This window comes from Leptopilina heterotoma, unplaced genomic scaffold, assembly GCF_015476425.1.
Source record: "Leptopilina heterotoma isolate Lh14 unplaced genomic scaffold, ASM1547642v1 Lhet_275, whole genome shotgun sequence".
Taxonomy (NCBI): domain Eukaryota; kingdom Metazoa; phylum Arthropoda; class Insecta; order Hymenoptera; family Figitidae; genus Leptopilina; species Leptopilina heterotoma.
Window position 1 is genome coordinate 1,007,846 of NW_025110983.1, and position 19,655 is coordinate 1,027,500.

At 19.3% G+C, this 19,655-nt stretch overlaps 2 protein-coding genes across 2 annotated transcripts; both read left to right on the plus strand.

The window, feature by feature from the left end:
- The first annotated feature begins 2,991 nt into the window (after positions 1-2,991).
- LOC122503960 lies at positions 2,992-4,708 on the plus strand. The gene is made up of 5 exons (XM_043614752.1): positions 2,992-3,152; positions 3,417-3,686; positions 3,791-3,817; positions 4,010-4,315; positions 4,447-4,708. Exons 1-5 carry the CDS (start codon positions 3,090-3,092, stop codon positions 4,573-4,575), a joined length of 795 nt encoding a protein of 264 aa, XP_043470687.1. The 5' UTR covers positions 2,992-3,089; the 3' UTR covers positions 4,576-4,708.
- A 6,210-nt stretch (positions 4,709-10,918) lies between these two features.
- On the plus strand, positions 10,919-14,493 carry LOC122503923. Its single transcript, XM_043614694.1, has 4 exons — positions 10,919-11,032; positions 11,431-12,099; positions 12,377-12,694; positions 14,446-14,493. Exons 2-4 carry the CDS (start codon positions 11,743-11,745, stop codon positions 14,491-14,493), a joined length of 723 nt encoding a protein of 240 aa, XP_043470629.1. The 5' UTR covers positions 10,919-11,032; positions 11,431-11,742.
- The last annotated feature ends 5,162 nt before the right edge of the window (positions 14,494-19,655 follow it).

Below are 19,655 nucleotides of genomic sequence, written 5' to 3' on the forward strand. Positions count from 1 at the left end.
AATTTTATAATTTTTAAATAATAAGAAATATTCTATAAAATGCATGAAAAAAGGAAAAAAGTATATACAAAATTTAAAAATTCAAAAGTAATCGCAAAAATATTTTTAAATTTTCTCTAATCATGTATTAATTTATTTACTTCATTATTTTTATTTAATCAGTTTTGTTTATTTTTAACAATTTTAAAATAAATTTTTTCTTTTAAATTTTAATTAAGGGGATTTGAACCTTGATGAAGTCACAGTTTGTGCAAAGCATTAGTTTTAAATCTGTGACGTCATCATGGTTCAAATGCCCTTAATAATTTTTTTTTTTTTAATTTTTTTTTTTTTTTTATTCAATATATGCAGCATAATTTTCTTTTACCAAGATAAATTATATATTGACTATTAAAACATTCTGATAAAACAAATACATTTTTTAAGAGGCATTAAATTAAAAAAAATGTCACTTTGCACGTGCAATACTCCAATCTTTTTCATTGAAGGTCAAAAAAATAAACTTTGAACAATTTTTTTTACTTATGCGTAGAAATAAGAAAGAATTTTTTTTTGTGTAAAAAAACATAATTTTTGCCAAAAAAAATCAAAATATCAGATATAATATGCGTGGAAAGATTAAATGATGTTGTAGGTCAACTGGACGAAAATCATTTTTGCGAAAAATAAAAATAAAATAAAAAATTAATTTCGACACAAGATTTATAGAAAAATTATCACAATTTTAATTAAAGATCTTTAAGTCACAAAATTCATATATACAATTAGTACAAAATTAATATTAATAAAAATTCCTAATCGTTTATATTTTCAAAAACTTTAATATAATTCTTCGCAAGAATTCAATTATTTTTATAAACAGTAAAATTTTTCGCAGGAATTCAATTATTTTAAATATATAATTTTAATAAAATTTCACGAAAGAATTCAATTATTTTCTAAAATTTTATTAAATCCATATTGAAACAATTTAATAATTTTTTTTAAATAGTAAAGTCTTTGCAAAAATTCAATTATTTCAATTTTTCCCTTCTGGTTATAAAAATCTTGTTTTCTGTAAAATTCATTAATTTTCAAAACTTTTAATAAATTTCTTGAAAAATACTCAAAATATCTTCTTTAAAACTTAAGAAATTTCAATTATAATTCAAAAATTCAATTTTTTTTTTAAATCATTAAAATAATTCTAAAATTGAAATAATCTCGAAAAATTCAATTATTTCCAAAATATTCTGTAAAATTTATTTTAAAAATTTAATTATTTTCAAAATTTTAAAGTATAATTTCTTGTTAAATTTATAATTATATTCAATAAAAATTTGAAAATAATTATCCTAATTAATTTTCCAAAAAACAATTTTTCCAAAATAATTAAAAAGCAAAATTTCTAAGTAATAGAAAATATTTGTAAACAAAAACATCTAGTAATAAAATTTGACAAAAAGTAAAAAAAAAATTTAATTTTGCAAATTATTTTCCTTCTTATTTATAAAAAATAGAAAATTGTTAATTGTTAAAAAATTTGGTATTAAAAAATAAAAAATATTCAATTATTATTTTCTACATATTTTTAACTAAAATTCTTTTCTGAATCAACTATTTTTCATAATTTTTGAAAAAGTTCTTCTTTTCAAAATTATTCACTTATTTAAATTGAATTCAATTCACTAAAATTGAAAATAATTAAAATTTTTCCAAGAATTTAAAAAAAATTTTTTGAAAATAATTGAAATTTTTCCAAAAATTTTATTAAAACTTTTAAAAATAAATAAATAATTGAAATTTTTCCAAGAATTTTATTAAAATTTTTGTATAAATAATTGAATTTCAGAGAAGAATTTGATTATTTATAGTAAATAATATTTTTGGATTAAAAAAAGAAATGTTTCTTGGATTAAAAAAAAGTGTAATTGAATTTTTGCGAATAATTTTATTACTTTTAAAAATAATTGAATTATTATTCGAATTTCTAAAACAAATTTATTATTTTATAAAAATAATAATTGAATTCATAAAAAAAATTTAATATTTACAAATTGAATTATTGCAAAGAAATTTATAAAAAAATAACATGTTAATAATCGAATTCCTATGAAATTTTTATTATTTATGAAAATAATTAAATGTTTGTGTACAATTTTATTAAAAAAAATTTTTTTATAAAATTGATTTTTTTTGTAAAATTTATTAAAATAGTAAATATTGAAAATCATTGAAATGGGAGGAAAATTTTTGAAAATAATTGAATTTTGGAGACGTAGTTTATTATTTATAAAGATAATTGTGATTTTGACGATAATTTTTTTTTCGAAATTTTGAATATAATTGAACTTTTTAAGAAGAGTTTTATTACTTTTGAAAATAATTGAATTTTTGCAATTATTTGCAACTTCTCCAAAATTCAATTTTTTAAAATGTTTTTAACTAAAATTTTTCTATAAATCCAGTATTTTTAAAAATTAATTAAATCCATTCAAAAAAAAATTAATTAAATACAAATTTAACTAATTTTAGAAGATTTTGAATTATTAACATTTTGCAAAAATATAAGTTTTTCAAAATTTCTAATTATATTCATTAAAAATTGAAATTTCGTATAATTTCAAATTAAAACATTTTGAAAAGTTGATTTATGAAAATTGTGAACGCAACTCTTTTAAAATTGAATTAATTTTGAAATATTTAATCCAATTTATTAAAAATTTTCAAATTCTATTCTATAAATTGATAATTTTATTTTTTAAAAAAGTATGTAAGAAGTTAGCCGCTCGCTTTAGAGCGTGAATTTTTGCTATAGTCTAGTAATAAAATTCGATAAATATCGATATAGTAAAAAAAAAACTTCTTTTTACATTTCTTCTATCAACTTAAATTAAAAATATTTTTTTTATTACCAAAAGAAAAATAGAATTGTCAACAATTTTATTTTTTCCTGAATAAAAATTTATCTTTCACCACGATTGATAGCTGTTTTTCAATATTAAGCACGAAAAATCGAAAAATAGAATCATTGTTCGTTTGCTTGAAGAAAGAATTGGACGTATTCTTCCACTTGTGGAATATATTTGCAATTATTCTTTAAAATATCAATGAAAATGCATACTTCAGTTTTTGGCATTCTTCTTTTGATTGCCAGTTGTATTTTTACACTGGTAAGTATATTATATGATTTATATTATAAAAAAAATATTATTTGTCGAAAAAAAAAGATTTTAATAAAAATAATTATTTTTTTAAATTCAAGATAGTTTATAATTATAAAATTGATAATTAGTTTATAATTTACTATGATTCAAAAATTTCAAATTTATGTTCTACTATTTGTGGAGATTATCGTCAATTGTTGAGTTTTTCTTCAATTGAATTGACGCAATGAAATTAAAAATATTAAATTACTATTATATATATTTTTAAAGGTGACTGAATCAAAAGCAGAAATAAGAAAACCAACTGCAGATGAAATTAAAAATTTCTATAGTAGATTTTACAACATTATTCCTAAAATGAAATCTTGTGATGATCCAAAATGTAACGTGACTGAATTGAATAGAATGATTAATGAATTGGATGCTAATACAAAAATAGAAAATTCAAAACTTGAGGAAATAAACAATACTTTAGTTGAAGTCGATAAAGAGACAATGCGATCACTTAAAATTTTTACGGAGGCTGAGGTGGCCGTATGGGTAAGTTTAAGAATTACAGCATTAAAAATATTAATTCTTTACGAACATAATTCATAACATAATTTTTTTCACATGTTATTTTTTTATGATTTTAAATTTTTCAGATAGATGTCATCAACAAAATAAAAGACGTAAGTGCAACAATTAAATAAAAATTTTCGTCGTATTTATTAGTTATTTCGAGGACACAACTTAAGCGAAGCGATTTATTCACCCTGCCATGTGACTTTCTTATGCAAACCCAATTTTTAAATGAAAACCGCTTAGCCTGACGCTTGTAAATTCATTTTTTTTAAAATATAATTTGTTATATTTTCTTACAGATATTAAAAAAAGAAAATATTACTTTCGGCATTCAATATGTTGTCTCTCAATATTCCACCGTGCTAAATGAAACAATTATTCGCAAAATCGAGAAATGTCCTGAAAAATCTGGAAGAACAGTAACAGACCATTCTATTTTGACAGAAATCATACAAAATGCTAACAAATCACAAGTCGTTTCTAATTTGGAAGAGGCTAACACGAAATTAAAAGATCTTTTAACTTATATAAATACACCAGAAATGATAAATTGTAAACCAACAGACCCTTTATCTGAAAAAGGGAAAAAACTATTAGAACTAGCGGTAAGTTTAAAATTATCGTTTAATTTTCTCTCTATATTAAAACTAAAAAAAAAAAAATTGAAGGAACAGAAAAATATTATTATTAATTTGTAAATAAAAAAAATTATTTATTATCTTTATCATGTTTATAGAAACCTGAAGCAGATAAAGTGATTGTTAGTAGTCCTTGGAAGAAAACAATTACTATAGGTATTGCTGTTATAGGTACCATTGCCTCTTTAGCACTTTATGGTGCCTCAATAATGACCAAGTCAAATTAATCTTTCAAATCCAACAAACATAACGAGGCTAAAATTATTGTAAAGGCCCATTAATAATGCAATAATAAAAAATATTTTTAAAAAATGTAAATGAAAAAATTTTGAATATAATAAATATTCTTAATTCCAGAAATTCGTGTTTTACTTTCATTTCTAATCACCTGAATATCTTTAAAATATTAAAAATATAGCAATTATTTCTCGAAAGATCTTCTCGAAAATCTTCTTCTCGTTACTTTTTTTAAAAATAAAATTACAATTTTCAAAAATTAAACATTAAACATTAAAATTTTTTTTTTTTTCATAAAAAAATATGAATTGGAATATAGTTTTAATACCATTATTTAACTAATAATTTGAGTTTGAAAAAAATGTATTTAAAATTGTATAAGAAAATTAGCAACAAATTGACTATTTTTTATGACCGAAAACGGACGAATAATTTTTTTTTTTAATAAGTCCTGAAACGAAAAAACAAGAAATTTCATAATCTACATACTATAAAAGAATCAAATAATTCAAATTCTTCTAAAATTAGTTAAATTTGTCAATATACATAATTAATTGATTATCAAAAATAATGAATTTATAGAAGAATTTTAGTTAAAAACAAGAAAAAAAAATTTAATTTTGGAAAAATTACTATATAATGATTGCAGAAATTCGATTATTTTCAAAAGTAATAAAATTCTTTGCTGAAATTCAATTATACACTGGGAGAGAAATTTTTTTTTTAATCTTAAAAATAAGTAGTCAACCAAAAAAAAATATGTTTGAATTAAAAATATTTTACAATTGAATTAAAAGTAATTTTTATTGAATCAATAAGTTATTGTGCATTGAATAAAAATTAGAATTTTTAAAAATTCTCGTCAAAATTTCAATTATCTATATGTAAATTTAATCAAATTCTTCTCTAAAATTTAATTAATTACAAAAATTTTAATAAAATTCTTGGAAAAATTTCAATTATTTTCAAACATTTTAATAAAAGTTTTAGAAAAAATTTCAATTATTTTCAAAAGTTTTAATAAAATTTTTGGAAAATTTTCAATTATTAACAAAAATTTTAATAAAATTCTTGGAAAAATTTCAATTATTTTCAAAAGTTTTAATAAAATTCTTGAAAAAATTTCAATTATTTTCAAAAATTTTAATAAAATTCTTGGACAAATTTCAATTATTTTCAAACATTTTAATAAAAGTTTTAGAAAAAATTTCAATTATTTTCAAAAGTTTTAATAAAATTCTTGGAAAATTTTCAATTATTAACAAAAATTTTAATAAAATTCTTGGAAAAATTTCAATTATTTTCAAAAGTTTTAATAAAATTCTTGAAAAAATTTCAATTATTTTCAAAAATTTTAATAAAATTCTTGGACAAATTTCAATTATTTTCAAACATTTTAATAAAAGTTTTAGAAAAAATTTCAATTATTTTCAAAAGTTTTAATAAAATTCTTGGAAAATTTTCAATTATTAACAAAAATTTTAATAAAATTCTTGGAAAAATTTCAATTATTTTCAAAAGTTTTAATAAAATTCTTGAAAAAATTTCAATTATTTTCAAAAATTTTAATAAAATTCTTGAAAAAATTTCAATTATTTTCAAAAATTTTAATAAAATTCTTAGAAAAATTTCAATTATATTCAAAAAATTTAATAAAACTACAAATGATTGCAGAAATTCAATTATTTTCAAAAGTAATAATAAAAGTCTTCAAAGAAATTCAATTATGTTCAAAAAGTTTAATAAAATTCTTGGAAAAGTTTCAATTATTTTCAAAAAATTTAATAAAATTCTTGGAGAATAAAAAAAATAAAAATAATGAAATAAATAAATTAATACATGATTAGAGAGAATTTAATAATATTTTGGCGATTACTTTTAAATTTTTAAATTTTGTATATACTTTTTTCCTTTTTTCATGCATTTTATAGAATATTTCTTATTATTCAAAAATTATAAAATTTTCAAATATTGAAAAAATTTAGTAATGGTTCTTATCATTATTTTTAGATAGTGTACGAACATATTGAAGTAAGCTTAATTTTTTTTTTGTTGAAACATTGGAAAAAATTTTTTCTAAATTTTAAAAGCATTAAAATATTACAGTTTTCTTTCAATATTTCGACATATTCAATATGTTTATTACACAGTAGTTAAATTATATTTTTTTGCACGAAAAATTGTGTATTTTGAAAAATCAAATCCTCGGAAAAATTTCAATTATTTTCAAAAATTTTATTAAAATACTTGGAAAAATTTCAATTATTTTCAAAAATTTTAATAAAATTCTTAGGAAAAATTTCAATTATTTTCAAAAATTTTAATAAAATTCTTGGAAAAATTTCAATTATTTTCAAACATTTTAATAAAAGTTTTAGAAAAAATTTCAATTATTTTCAAAAGTTTTAATAAAATTCTTGGAAAAATTTTAATTATTTTCAAACATTTTAATAAAATTCTTGGAAAAATTTTAATTATTTTCAAAAATTTTAATAAAATTCTTCGATAAATTTTAATTATTTTCAAAACTTTTTCTTAATTCAATGATTTTTATTTTATCTATATTTTAATCAAATTTTTGAAAAGAATTCAATTATTTAAAAAAAATGTTGATAAAATTTTACTTAAATATTTAAATTACTTTCATAAATAATAAAAATTTTACAGGAATTCAATTATTTCAAATTTTGTTATAAATTTCTTTGCAATATTTTTTATTAATAACAAAATTTTTTACAGAAATTCAATTATTTTAAAAAATTATAAATTTTTTTTTACAGGGATTCAATTATTTTCATAAATATATAATAAAATTCTTTTTAGAAATCCAATTATTTTCAAAAGTAATAATAAAAGTCTTCACAGAAATTCAATTATGTTCAAAAAGTTTAATAAAATTCTTGGAAAAGTTTCAATTATTTTCAAAAAGTTTCCTCAATTCATTGATTTTCATTTTATCTGTTTTAATCAAATTTTTCAAAAAAAATGCAATTATTTAAAAAAAAATTTTTGATAAAATTCTACGCAAATAGTTAAATTACTTTCATAAATAATAAAAATTTTACAAGAATTCAATTATTTACATATTTCATATAAATTCTATCGCAATAATACAATTATTTCATAAATAACAAAATTTTTTACAGGAATTCAATTATTTTCATAAATAATAAAATTTTTTTTTACAGGAATTCAATTATTTTCATGAATATAATAAAATTTTTTTTTACAGGAATTCAATTATTTTCATAAATAATAAATCTCATCGCAGAATTTCAATTATTTTTATTACAATTTTAATCGAATTCCTCGAGAAACGTAATAATTCTCAAAAATTTTATTAAAAATTCGTCAAAATAATTCAATTATTTAAAATTTTTTTTGATAAAATTCTTTATAAAAATTAAGTTTTAAAAAACATTTAATTATTCAATAAATTATTTATTTTTCTATTTGTGTAAATAATTGAATTCTCGAAGAATTTTCTAATAAAAATTGATTTAAAAATGAATTTTGAGTTAAAATTTTAGATTATAATTGAATATTAAAATAATTATAGCGTAAATTTTTGGAAATAATTGAAATCTTTGAAATTTAGAATTTTTCACACTTTAAACTAACAATTCTGTGTAATTAATATTTTTTGAAAAAGTTTAATTGAATTTTTTTTTGGGAATTATTTCAATTTTCAATTCAAACAATTATTTTCTAATATATATTTAATTGAAAAATTTCCAAACAATCGAAATTTCACGTAAAATTAAATTATAAATAAACGAATTTAAAAATTCTCAAAAAGAACTTTTCTGCTTCATTTTTTTTATAAAACAATATTAATTTTCGGAAGTATGTAATTCGAAGGAATTTAGCAATATTTTTGCGATTACTCTTGAATTTACAAATTTTGTATATATTTTTTCCTTTTTTTTATGCATTTTATAGAATATTTCTTATTATTTAAAAATTATAAAATTTTCAAACATTGCAAAAATGTGGTAATGGTTCTTATCAATATTTTTAGATAGTATAATACGAAAATATTGAAATGCTAATTTTTTTTTTTTTGAAACATTGAAAAAAATATTTTCTAAATTTTAAAAGAATTAATTTTACAGTCTTCTTTCAATATTTCGACATATCCAATATGTTTATTACTTAAAAGATAAATTTTATTTTTTTTTTTGCACGAAAACTCGTGAATTTAGAAAAATAAAATTCGCTGGAAATATTATGAAACTTTTTTTTATTTTTCGTAATAATGAAAATATTTTTTTACAAAAATTTTTCAAGGTTAAAAATATATACCTAATGAAAAAATATTTTAAAAAAAAGGAGAATTATTAAAAATATTTTTACTCATTTTTTTTTCTCTTATTTTACGCAATTTTATATATTTTGTAGATTTTCGGAAACAAATTTTCATAATTTCTATCTATTAATCACGATTTTTAATAAATTTATTATTTTTTTAAATAAATAAAAAATTTACATAATTTCTACGTTAATAAATGAAATTATTTTATTTATTTATTTTTTGTAAGCCCGTTCACTACTTAAATAAATAAATAAAAGAAAAAATTAGCATCATTTCTATTTTATAATTCAAGTTTTTAAAAAAAAATTTTTTTTGTTCTTTTTTTAATAATAGATATTTTAAATATTCTTTGTGATTACACATCTGTACTCGTTTTTATATTTACAGTAGAAGTTACGTATTTTTTCTATTCTTTCTTAAAGAAAATTGTAATTCCGTTAAAAATTGTGATTCACAAATAAAAATTATGGAAAATTATTCTCTTTTTTTCAAAAAATAGTTCAAATTTCGTGGCCCAGTAATATAAATAAAAATTTTTTTTTTTAAATTTATATAATTTTTTTTTTTTTTATAATTTTAATAATAAAATTGACGCATAGAAAGATCAATATTTTTTTCCCACAAATATTGATTAAAGAAACAAAGTATTTTTTTTTGTTGAAAATATTACATTGAAGGACAAAATATGAATAAAAAAAATATGAACTAAAATAATAACTGTATAAATAATGAAAAATTAGAATTTCATATTAAAATAAACATTAAAATATAATACATTGTAGCTTGATACAACAATAAAAAAAAATAGTTGGAAAATATTGCTTAACTGTCAAAACAGAGAAACCTGAAAAAATAATCAATATTTGAATAAATTTTCTTTTTTTTTTATTAAAGTTAATGAATATTTTTACTTAATCATATTTTTTTTGTTTATTTTGAGATAAGGCACAAAATATACATTCTAGGTAAGAAATTAATAATACAATCCTACAAATATATATGTATTTATTTTTTACTCAACGTCCTCAGTTTTTTTATTTTATTCTAATGGGAAATTTTTTCTCTTTAGTTAAAAGTAATTTTTTCAGTAAATTTTATTTTGTATTTTCCGTTATTATTGGATTGCGAAACGGTGAAAAGTAAAATGAAATATTCTTTGATTTTTATAATTTTTAGTATCTCTAATATTATTTTAATCGTATCATGTCAAAATAATGGAACGACTTTAGAAAATCATGAAATTAATATTACAAATAGTATTAATGAAGAAAATGAGGTAAAACATTTTTTAATTTTCCATATTAAAAAAAAAAAAAAAAAAAAAAAAAAAAAAAAAAATATTATTTTTTTTATTATTTAGAAATATTATTTATTATTTTTTTTACATGTACATTTTATTATTTTTATTTACTTAATCTTGTTTTTTTATATATAAATTAATATATTTTTAAAAAAATAATAATTTGAATTATTTTACAATAACATTTAGAATATTATTTTTCAATTTACATTTATTTATTCCTAATATTAATTTCTTTCAGCAAAAAAATGCAACAAAAATTCACAAGATAATATGGATAAATTATTTAACCAAAAAAATTGTTCACCGTTTCATTAGATATTTTCAAAATGAATTAAATGCTGCAAGCTGTTATGAAATAAATAATAATAACAATGAAAAATTAGAAAAAAATTTAAAATTCTATTCCAATTTGCTTAATAATTTTATTAAAACAATAAAATCTTATAATTTTATTCTGAATGGTGAATTGGAAAAATTTCATATAAATTTTTTAATAGAATTTGAACGAAAAACAACGGAATTAAATACAAATGAATTATCAACAATTTGCAATTTAAATAATGATAAATATATAATAAATTTTGAAAATTTAAATAAAAATTTTCAATTTTTAATCAATGCCTTTAATTATATTGGTTTAATTGAATTTCAATTAATTGAAACACGTAAAAAATTGTTATTTAAAGAAAATAATACTGACAGTGAAAATTTTCAAAAAAATTTCATTCCTAATGAATATTTTATTAAAATTGGAAATATTACTGATAAGCAATTTTCAAGCGACAAAATTAACGAGCAAGTGAGGGAAATATTTTCTTTACTCATAAAGGTAATAAAAAGAATTATTTTATTTTTGAAAAACTAATAGTTTTCAAAAGTTTAATAAATGTTTAATATATGTCCTTTTTAAATGTTTAATAAATTTAAAAAAAAATTTTTTTTAATGTTTAATGAATGTTTTTTTTTTAAATGTTAAATAATTTAAAAAAATTTTTTTTAAATGTTTAATAAATTAATTTTTTTTAAATGTTTAATAAATGTATTTTTTTAAAATGATTAATGAATGTTTTTTTTAATGTTTAATGAATGTTTTTTTTCTTAATTTTTTTTTTTTTTTGTAAATTTCACTTACATTTACACTTTAGTTTTACTTTTATTGTGACAAACACATATTTTATAGAAATTTTATATTTTTTCTTTAAAAAAAATTTTTTTTTATTTATACAGAAGCCAATATTGAAAAAAATTGAATTAAACGTCACTGACATTGATAATATTAGTGAGAAATTATCAACAATATTCAATTATTTTGAAGCAGTTGCAACCAATTATAATGAAAGTGTTACAAATTATTTTTTAACAACCGGAAGGAAACGACAACAACAACAAGAAAATAAAATTAAAATAATCGATAACAATATTAAAACATTTTATTCTGATATAAAAACTGTATTAAATGATTATTGGAAAATAATCTTAAATATTTTTTCTTTCAAAAATAATGATGTACTATTAAAAAAGTTTGATAATTTGGAAAAAATGATTGAACATAAAAGTAAAAATAGTAATTTAACATTAACATCACTTAAAAGAGGGAGAAATAACATTAGTCAAAATCAAATAATAAATAATAAAGCAAATATAAGATATAATAATCGCATTAAATTTGCAAATTATTTGAAGAAAACAATTCAACTATTCACAATAATTATTAATCAAACTGTAAATATTACAAAACAATTAAATCCAATTGTTCATTCAAGATATTATTACATCTGTAAATTGGATCTTAAAGTATTTGAGAATGTCATTATTAAGAAATTTCAAAAAAAAATTTCACTAGAATCATTAAATTCACGTGCGGCTGTGAATAATATGGTTATTATTTATTCTAAGGTGAGTTTTATTTATTTACTTATTTTATTATTCACTAAGTTATGGAAAAAATTAAATTTTTTTAATTAATTAGAAATTGTAGTTTAACTAATTATTAAAAACAAATTTTTTTTTTTTTTTTTTTTTTTTTTTTTTTTTTTTTTTTTTTTTTAATAATTAAAAATGATATTAACAAATTATTAAGAAAAATTAATTAATAGCAAAATTTAATAAATAATTATAAATAGTTTAAGAATGAATTAACGATAATTATATAAATAATTAAAAAAATTTACAGACCAAGGATTTTTATCTACATGGACAGAGAATAAAAATTTGGAATATTTTACATACGAGTTTCAATATTATTTTCACGAATTACGAAACAATTATAAAATGTTCTGTAGAACAATTTGCTTCCTATTATAAGGAAATTATGAAAATAGCAGAGATCATAAATGGAAATATATTTAAAAATAAAATTTCAATTGATAATCATAATAGTGAAGCTGTAAGTTACTGTAAAAAGGCTGAGAATGTTTTGGATAATTTAACATTTTTAATAATAAAAGATATAAATTCTAATAATGAAAAGACAAAATTAACAGAGAATGAAGTGAACTTTTTTTTGATTATTAAATTAATATTTAAATATTCAATTAAGTATATTGTTAATACTAAATTACATTTAAAAGATCCAAGTTACACAATATACAATTTAAATTTCATTGAATATTTACAATCTTTCTTGAAGGAATTAAAATCTATTGATAATATTTTTGATCTTAAAGAAAATGTAAGCAAAAATACAATTAATAACTTATATCCATCTGTGCTTGTATTTAAAACATTGGTAAGCATCAAAATAGTTTATTTTTATTAATATTATATTTAACGAATAATTATCGTCAAATAAAAAAAAATTTAATTCTGAATAATATTTGCGATTACTTTGATACAATTCAAAACTGAATCGAATTAAATCGAATTGAAACTGAATAAAATCGAATTGAATCGAATCGAAACTGAATAAATTCGAATTGAATTAAATCGAAATATTTATCTTTTAATTAAATCAATTTGAATTAAATTGACTCGACTCGAATTGAATCGAATTAAATCAAATCTAATTCAAGATAAACAGAATTGAACCAAAATTAAAAAACAATCGAGTAAAATTGAAACGAATTGAATGGAATAAAATTGATTCGAATCGAATTAAATTGAAAATATTCGAATTAAATAAAATTGAATCGAATTAAATCGAATTGTTTATAGTCGAATGAAATATAATTGAATCAAATTTTTTTGAATGAAATCAAATCGAACAGAATTGAATTGAACTGATTATTATCATAGTAAATAAAATTAAATTGAATCGAATCGAATTAAATCTAACCTAACCGAACTGAAGTGATTAAAGTCTAGTCGAATTTAATGGAATTAAATTAAAACAAATTAAATGTAATAGAATTCTATCTAATTGAATTCAATAGAATTGAACAGAATTGTATGGAAATTAATTGATTCTAGTTTCATTTAATGGAATTGCATCAAATCTCTAATCGAATTAAATTGAATTTAGTCAAATGAAATCGAAATAAATCGAGTTAAATTGAATTTTAATTTAATTAAGTTCAATGACAACTCGACTTAATTTGTCGAATTGAGTCAAATTCAATTGGAAACAAATTAATTTGAATACAATCAAATTTAATCGAATTGAATTATGTTAAATCGATTGAAATTGAATTGAACCCAATAAAATCGAATTAAATTGAATCGAATTGAGACCAGTAATATAGTATTGAATTTAATAAATTTAAATCGAATTGAGACGAGTAAAATCGTATTGAATTTGATCAAATTGAATCGAATATAATTAAATTTGATTAAATTGAATCGATTCGAATTAAATTTGATCAAATTGAATCGAATTAAATTAATTGAAATTGAATCGAATTAAATGCAATCAAATTCATTCGAATCAAATTAAATTCAATTAAATTGAATCAAATCTAAATAAATCCAATCAAATTAAATCGAATCGAATTAAATTCAATCAAATTGAATCGATTCGAACCTTTTTTACAATTAAAAAATATAAATGGATTTGCAACAGTTTAAATCAAACTAAAGCGAAATGAATTGAATCAAACTAAATCGAATTTAATTGCATCAAAATGAATCAAATTGTATTGAATGGAATTAAATCGATCTGAAGCGGATTGAATTAAATTGAGGCAAATTAAGTCGAATTGAATTTCTTTACAGTAAACTCGATTTTATTAAAATTTTTACAATTACATTTATTAATTATTATTTTTACATATCATAATTAATCGTATTAATTATTATTTCTTGCAGAGTAAGGAGGAAGATAATGAAGATAATGAAGATAATAATATAATGTAAGATATAATGAAGATATAATATATAATGAAGATATAATATATAATGAAGATATAATGAAGATTTACAATAATGTGAATGAATAGAGACACCAAATTTTAATTGTACATAACTTATTAATAATGTAAAAAATATAGTAATAAATTCTTTAAGAAAAAAAAATTAATATTTCATAATTTTTTTTTTTCATAAAATAATAATATTCCTAATTTTAATTAAATTTCATTTTTTAAATTTAAGTCTAAGATTATGATAGTGAAAATATTAATATAAATTCAATGCTGTGTGGGAAAAAATTTACCCAAGTCTTGTCGATTATATGGCTTTGCGATAAATTTTATTATTGTTTAATATACTCCTTAATATTTCACCTTGAATTTTAAAAGTACCTACTTTTCATGTTTCCATTGTCAATTTATTTAGCAAATTTTGTTAATATTTATATTTGGTTTGAATGCATCTGGTAAAATATTGCTTACATTTAAACGTCAATTCGTATATTTATTTAGTGAGATTTTTTTTTTAAATTAAGTAATAAATAATATTCAATTATATTGCAATAATTGAATGGAATTGAATAAAATTGAAACAAATCAAATTCCATGTTATCAAATTTAATTTAATCGTATATAATAGAATTGAATAAAATTGAATCAAATAAAATCGATTTTAATCAAATCTAATCGAAATAAATCGAATCAAATCGAATCAAATCAAATTGAATCGAATTAAAATGATCGTCAGCAAATTAAATCAAAATAACGGGAGTAAAATCCAGCTGAAATTTATTAAATTGAATCAAATGAAATTAAATTGAATATCGAATTAAATCGAATTAAAATCTAAACGGACTAAATTAAATTAAATGTAATATAATTGAATCATATCTATTGGAATTGAATCAAATAATATTGAAGCAAAACGAATTGAAACGAATTAAATCGAACTGAATTGAATATAATCGAATCAGATTGAAATAAAACGAATGGAATGAATCGAATTGAATAAAATTTAATTAAATTTAATATCGAATTAAATCGAATCAAAACTAAAAAAACATTGAATCGATTCGAATTAAAATCGAATTAAATCTAATCGAAACAAATTAAATTGAATTTAACAATATTGAATCAAATCGATTCGTATTGAATCGTATCATAACTAAAAAGTATAGAACATAATTAAATCGAATTAAATCTATTCGAACCAAATTAAATTAAATGTAATAAAATTTAATCGAATCGATTCGAATTAAATCAAATAAAATCGAATTAAAACGAATGAAATCATATTGAATTGAATGTAACCGATTCAAATTGAATTGAATCAAATTGAATCGAATGAAATCGAATCGAATTAAATATTATCGACTAAAATAACGTAGATCAAATCGAATTCAAAAACAATCGAATTAAATTAAATTAAATATTGAATTAAATGATATTAAAACTAAATAATATAAAACTGAATTATATTGAATTAAATCTAATCGAACAAAATTTAATTACTAAAATGAAATTGAATCAAATCGATTCGATTTGAATCAAATCAAATTGATGTAAATAAAATTAAAACAAATTAAATCGAATTGAATTGAATATAATCGATTCAAATTGAATTTAATCAAATTGAATCGAATAAAATCGAATCGAATTGAGTTGAATGTAATTAAATCAAATTTAATCGAATTGAATCTATTTAAATCGAATTAAATATAATCGGCTAAAATGACGTGGAATCGAATCGAATTAAGTTGAATATATTTGAATCAAGTAAAATTGAATTGAATTGAATCCATTTAAATCGAATTAAATATAATCGACTAAAATTATGCAGAATCGAATTGAATTCAATCAAATTAAATCGAATTAAAAAAAAATTGGAAAATTAAAAATATGAATCCGGTGTTAATTAATTAAAATTCAAAATGGTAGATCCAATATGGCGGCCGAATTTTTAAAAATTCCACAATTTCATTTGAAACTTGCTACTCGGGAGTTTTTAAGGTCGCTGATTACGAATTTAGGGTCAAATTTAAAAAATTCAAAATGGCGGATCCAATATGGCGGAAGAATTTTTTTAAATTTCACGAATTTTGCTGAAATTTCCTACTTGGGGGTTTTTGGGGTCGCTGAATACGAATCTGATATTAGATTTTCAATATTCAAAATGGTGGATTGAATATGGCGGTGAATTTTTTAAAAAATTCACGAATTTTGCTGAAATTTGTTTTTGGGGTCGCTAATTATGAATTTAAACTCAGTTATATGCTACGGAATAAAAAACAGTGGACTTATTTTTTTTTTAAATCATATTTTTCTTTTTGCTTGAGAGTTTATTCCCCGGGAGTTTTTAGAGGTCCTTGACGTATTCTAAATTTAAAAATAAAATTTTAGCGAAACTTTCAAATTATTAATTCACATTTAATATTATAAAAAAAATGGCAATTTGTAAACATTTTTTATGCCCAATAGAAATTCTTGGCACAAAAATGATAAATCTAGAGCATTTTTGGCTTGGCAGAGGTGTGCTATACGAAAAGTTTCACTAATAAATAAAATAGTGCATTTTTATGAACATTTGACTATAATAATAGTTGCGCTAATGTTGCTGTTAAGTAATTCTCTTATTATGCTGGTGTATAAATCATTTTGTATGACAACGATTACAGATGTATATATATATATTAATTAAAATGATAAATTTACCCAAAAGACAAATATTTGGCCAAGAGTTCAGTTTTTTTTCTGTTTATATAGTCACTTCCAAGAACATATTTTCCACTTTCATTCAACTCTTTGCTGCATACATTTTTTTATTCCTTGGGGATGATTACGTAATTTCATTTTTACTTTTAATTACATAATCACTTTCATTTTCACTTTAATAGATTTTAATTTACATTTTCATTTTCATACATTTTTTATTTTTACTTTCATTTTTACTTTCACACGACAGATTTTTATTTTCACTTTCATTTTCACATTCATTTTCATACATTTTCTATTTTTACTTTCATTTTCACTTTTACATGACAGATTTTTATTTCCACTTTTATTTTCAGTTTAATAGATTTTAATTTTAATTTTCACTTTCATTTTCACATTCTTTTTCATGCATTTTTTATTTTTAATTTCACTTTCACAAGACAGATTTTTATTTTCACTTTCATTTTCACATTCTTTTTTATACACTTTTTATTTTCATTTTCACATTCATTCTCATACATTTTCTATTTTTACTTTCATTTTCACTTTTACATGACAGATTTTTATTTCCACTTTCATTTTCAATTTAATAGATTTTAATTTTCATTTTCACTTTCATTTTCACATTCTTTTTCATGTATTTTTTATTTTTACTTTCACTTTCACAAGACAGATTTTTATTTTCACTTTCATTTTCACATTCTTTTTTATACACTTTTTATTTTCATTTTCACATTCGTTTTAAAAATGAACCTTTTTTTTCATTTTTGTTTATCTTTCATTTTCACTTTCACATGACAAATTTTTTTTACTTTCATTTTCATACATTTTTTATTTTTACTTTTATTTTCACTTTCACACAACAGATTTTTATTTTTACTTTTATTTTCACATTTATTTTTAAACCTTTTTTATTTTTACTTTCATTTTTACTTTCACATGACAGATTTTTATTTTCACTTTAATAGATTTTCATTTTCACTTTCATTTTCATTTTCATATTCTATTTCATACATTTTTTATTTTTACTTTCACTTTCACATGACAGATTTTTATTTTCATTTTCACTTTAATAGATTTTAATTTTAATTTTCACTTTCATTTTCACTTTAATAGATTTTCATTTTCATTTTCACTTTGATAGATATTTATTTTCACTTTAATAGATTTTTTTATTTTTACTTTCATTTTCATTTTCACTTTGACAAATTTTTAATTTTCATTTCATTTTTACTTTGATACATTTTTAATTTCTCTTTCACATTCATGGAAAGAGAAATTTAATATCTCTCAAAAGAGAATAGAAAATGAAAGTGAAAATAAAAATAAATCAAAGTGAAAGTGGGAATTGTTAATTAAAAAATAATGAGAGTGAAAATAAAATTGAGAAAAAATTCCATCAAAGTGAAAATGAAAGTGAAAATAAAACTTGAAATTAAAATACTGAAAAGGTGAAAATCTATTAAAATGTTAAAATGGAAATAAAATTCTGTTAAAGTGAAAGTGAAAATAAAAATCCTAGTGGAAGTGAGAATAAAAATCTGTTATAGTGAAAGTAAAAATAAAAGTGAAAATAAAAATTGTGTCAGTGAAAATGAAAGTGAAAATAAAAAATGGCCGTGGAATTTTTAAAAAATTTATTAATTCAATTGAAATTTGTTACACGGCGGTTTTTGGGGTCGCTAATTACAAATTCGGTGTTAATTATTGAAAATTAAAAATAGCGGATCCAATATGGCGACCGAATTTTTAAAAAAATTCACGAATTCTCCTGAAACTTGCTACTCGAGGGTTCTTGGGGTCGCTGCTTACGAATCAGAAGTCAGATTTCAAAAATACAAAAAGGCGGATCCAATATGGCGGACGAATTTTTTAAAAATTCACGAATTCTACTGAAATTTACTACTTGGGGGTTTTTGAGGTCGCTGATTAAGAATTTAAAGTCAGATTTTAAAAATTCAAAATGGCGGATCCAAAATGGCGGCCGAATTTTTAAAAAATTCATGAATTCTTCTGAAACTTGCTACTTGGGGGTTTCCGGGGTCGCTGATAACGAATCTGATATTTAATTTTTAATATTAAAAATGGCGAGTGACGAATATTAAAAAAAAAAATTTTTAATTACACTTGGGGTAAAAATATTAAAAAAGAAAATAAAAAAAATACTAAGGCGGTTCAGAAATTCTGAATTAAAATAAATAACGGATTTAAAATAAAACAGAGAGAGAGAGAAAGAGAGGAGGGGGAAAAATTCAAAATAAGCAAAAAATAAAGATATTTTTTTTTCACTTTGATTTGAGGGTGAGAAAAAAAGGTACTTATTCAGTATAAATCTGGCAGTGTGACCAGATTCCTAATCGACAGAATGCAATGTAGACAAGTTCGTGTAACGTCTCAGGGTCGAAAGGAAGCGGTTCTCCGGTGATCTCATGTCAAATTGGAAGTTTTCCAGTTCCT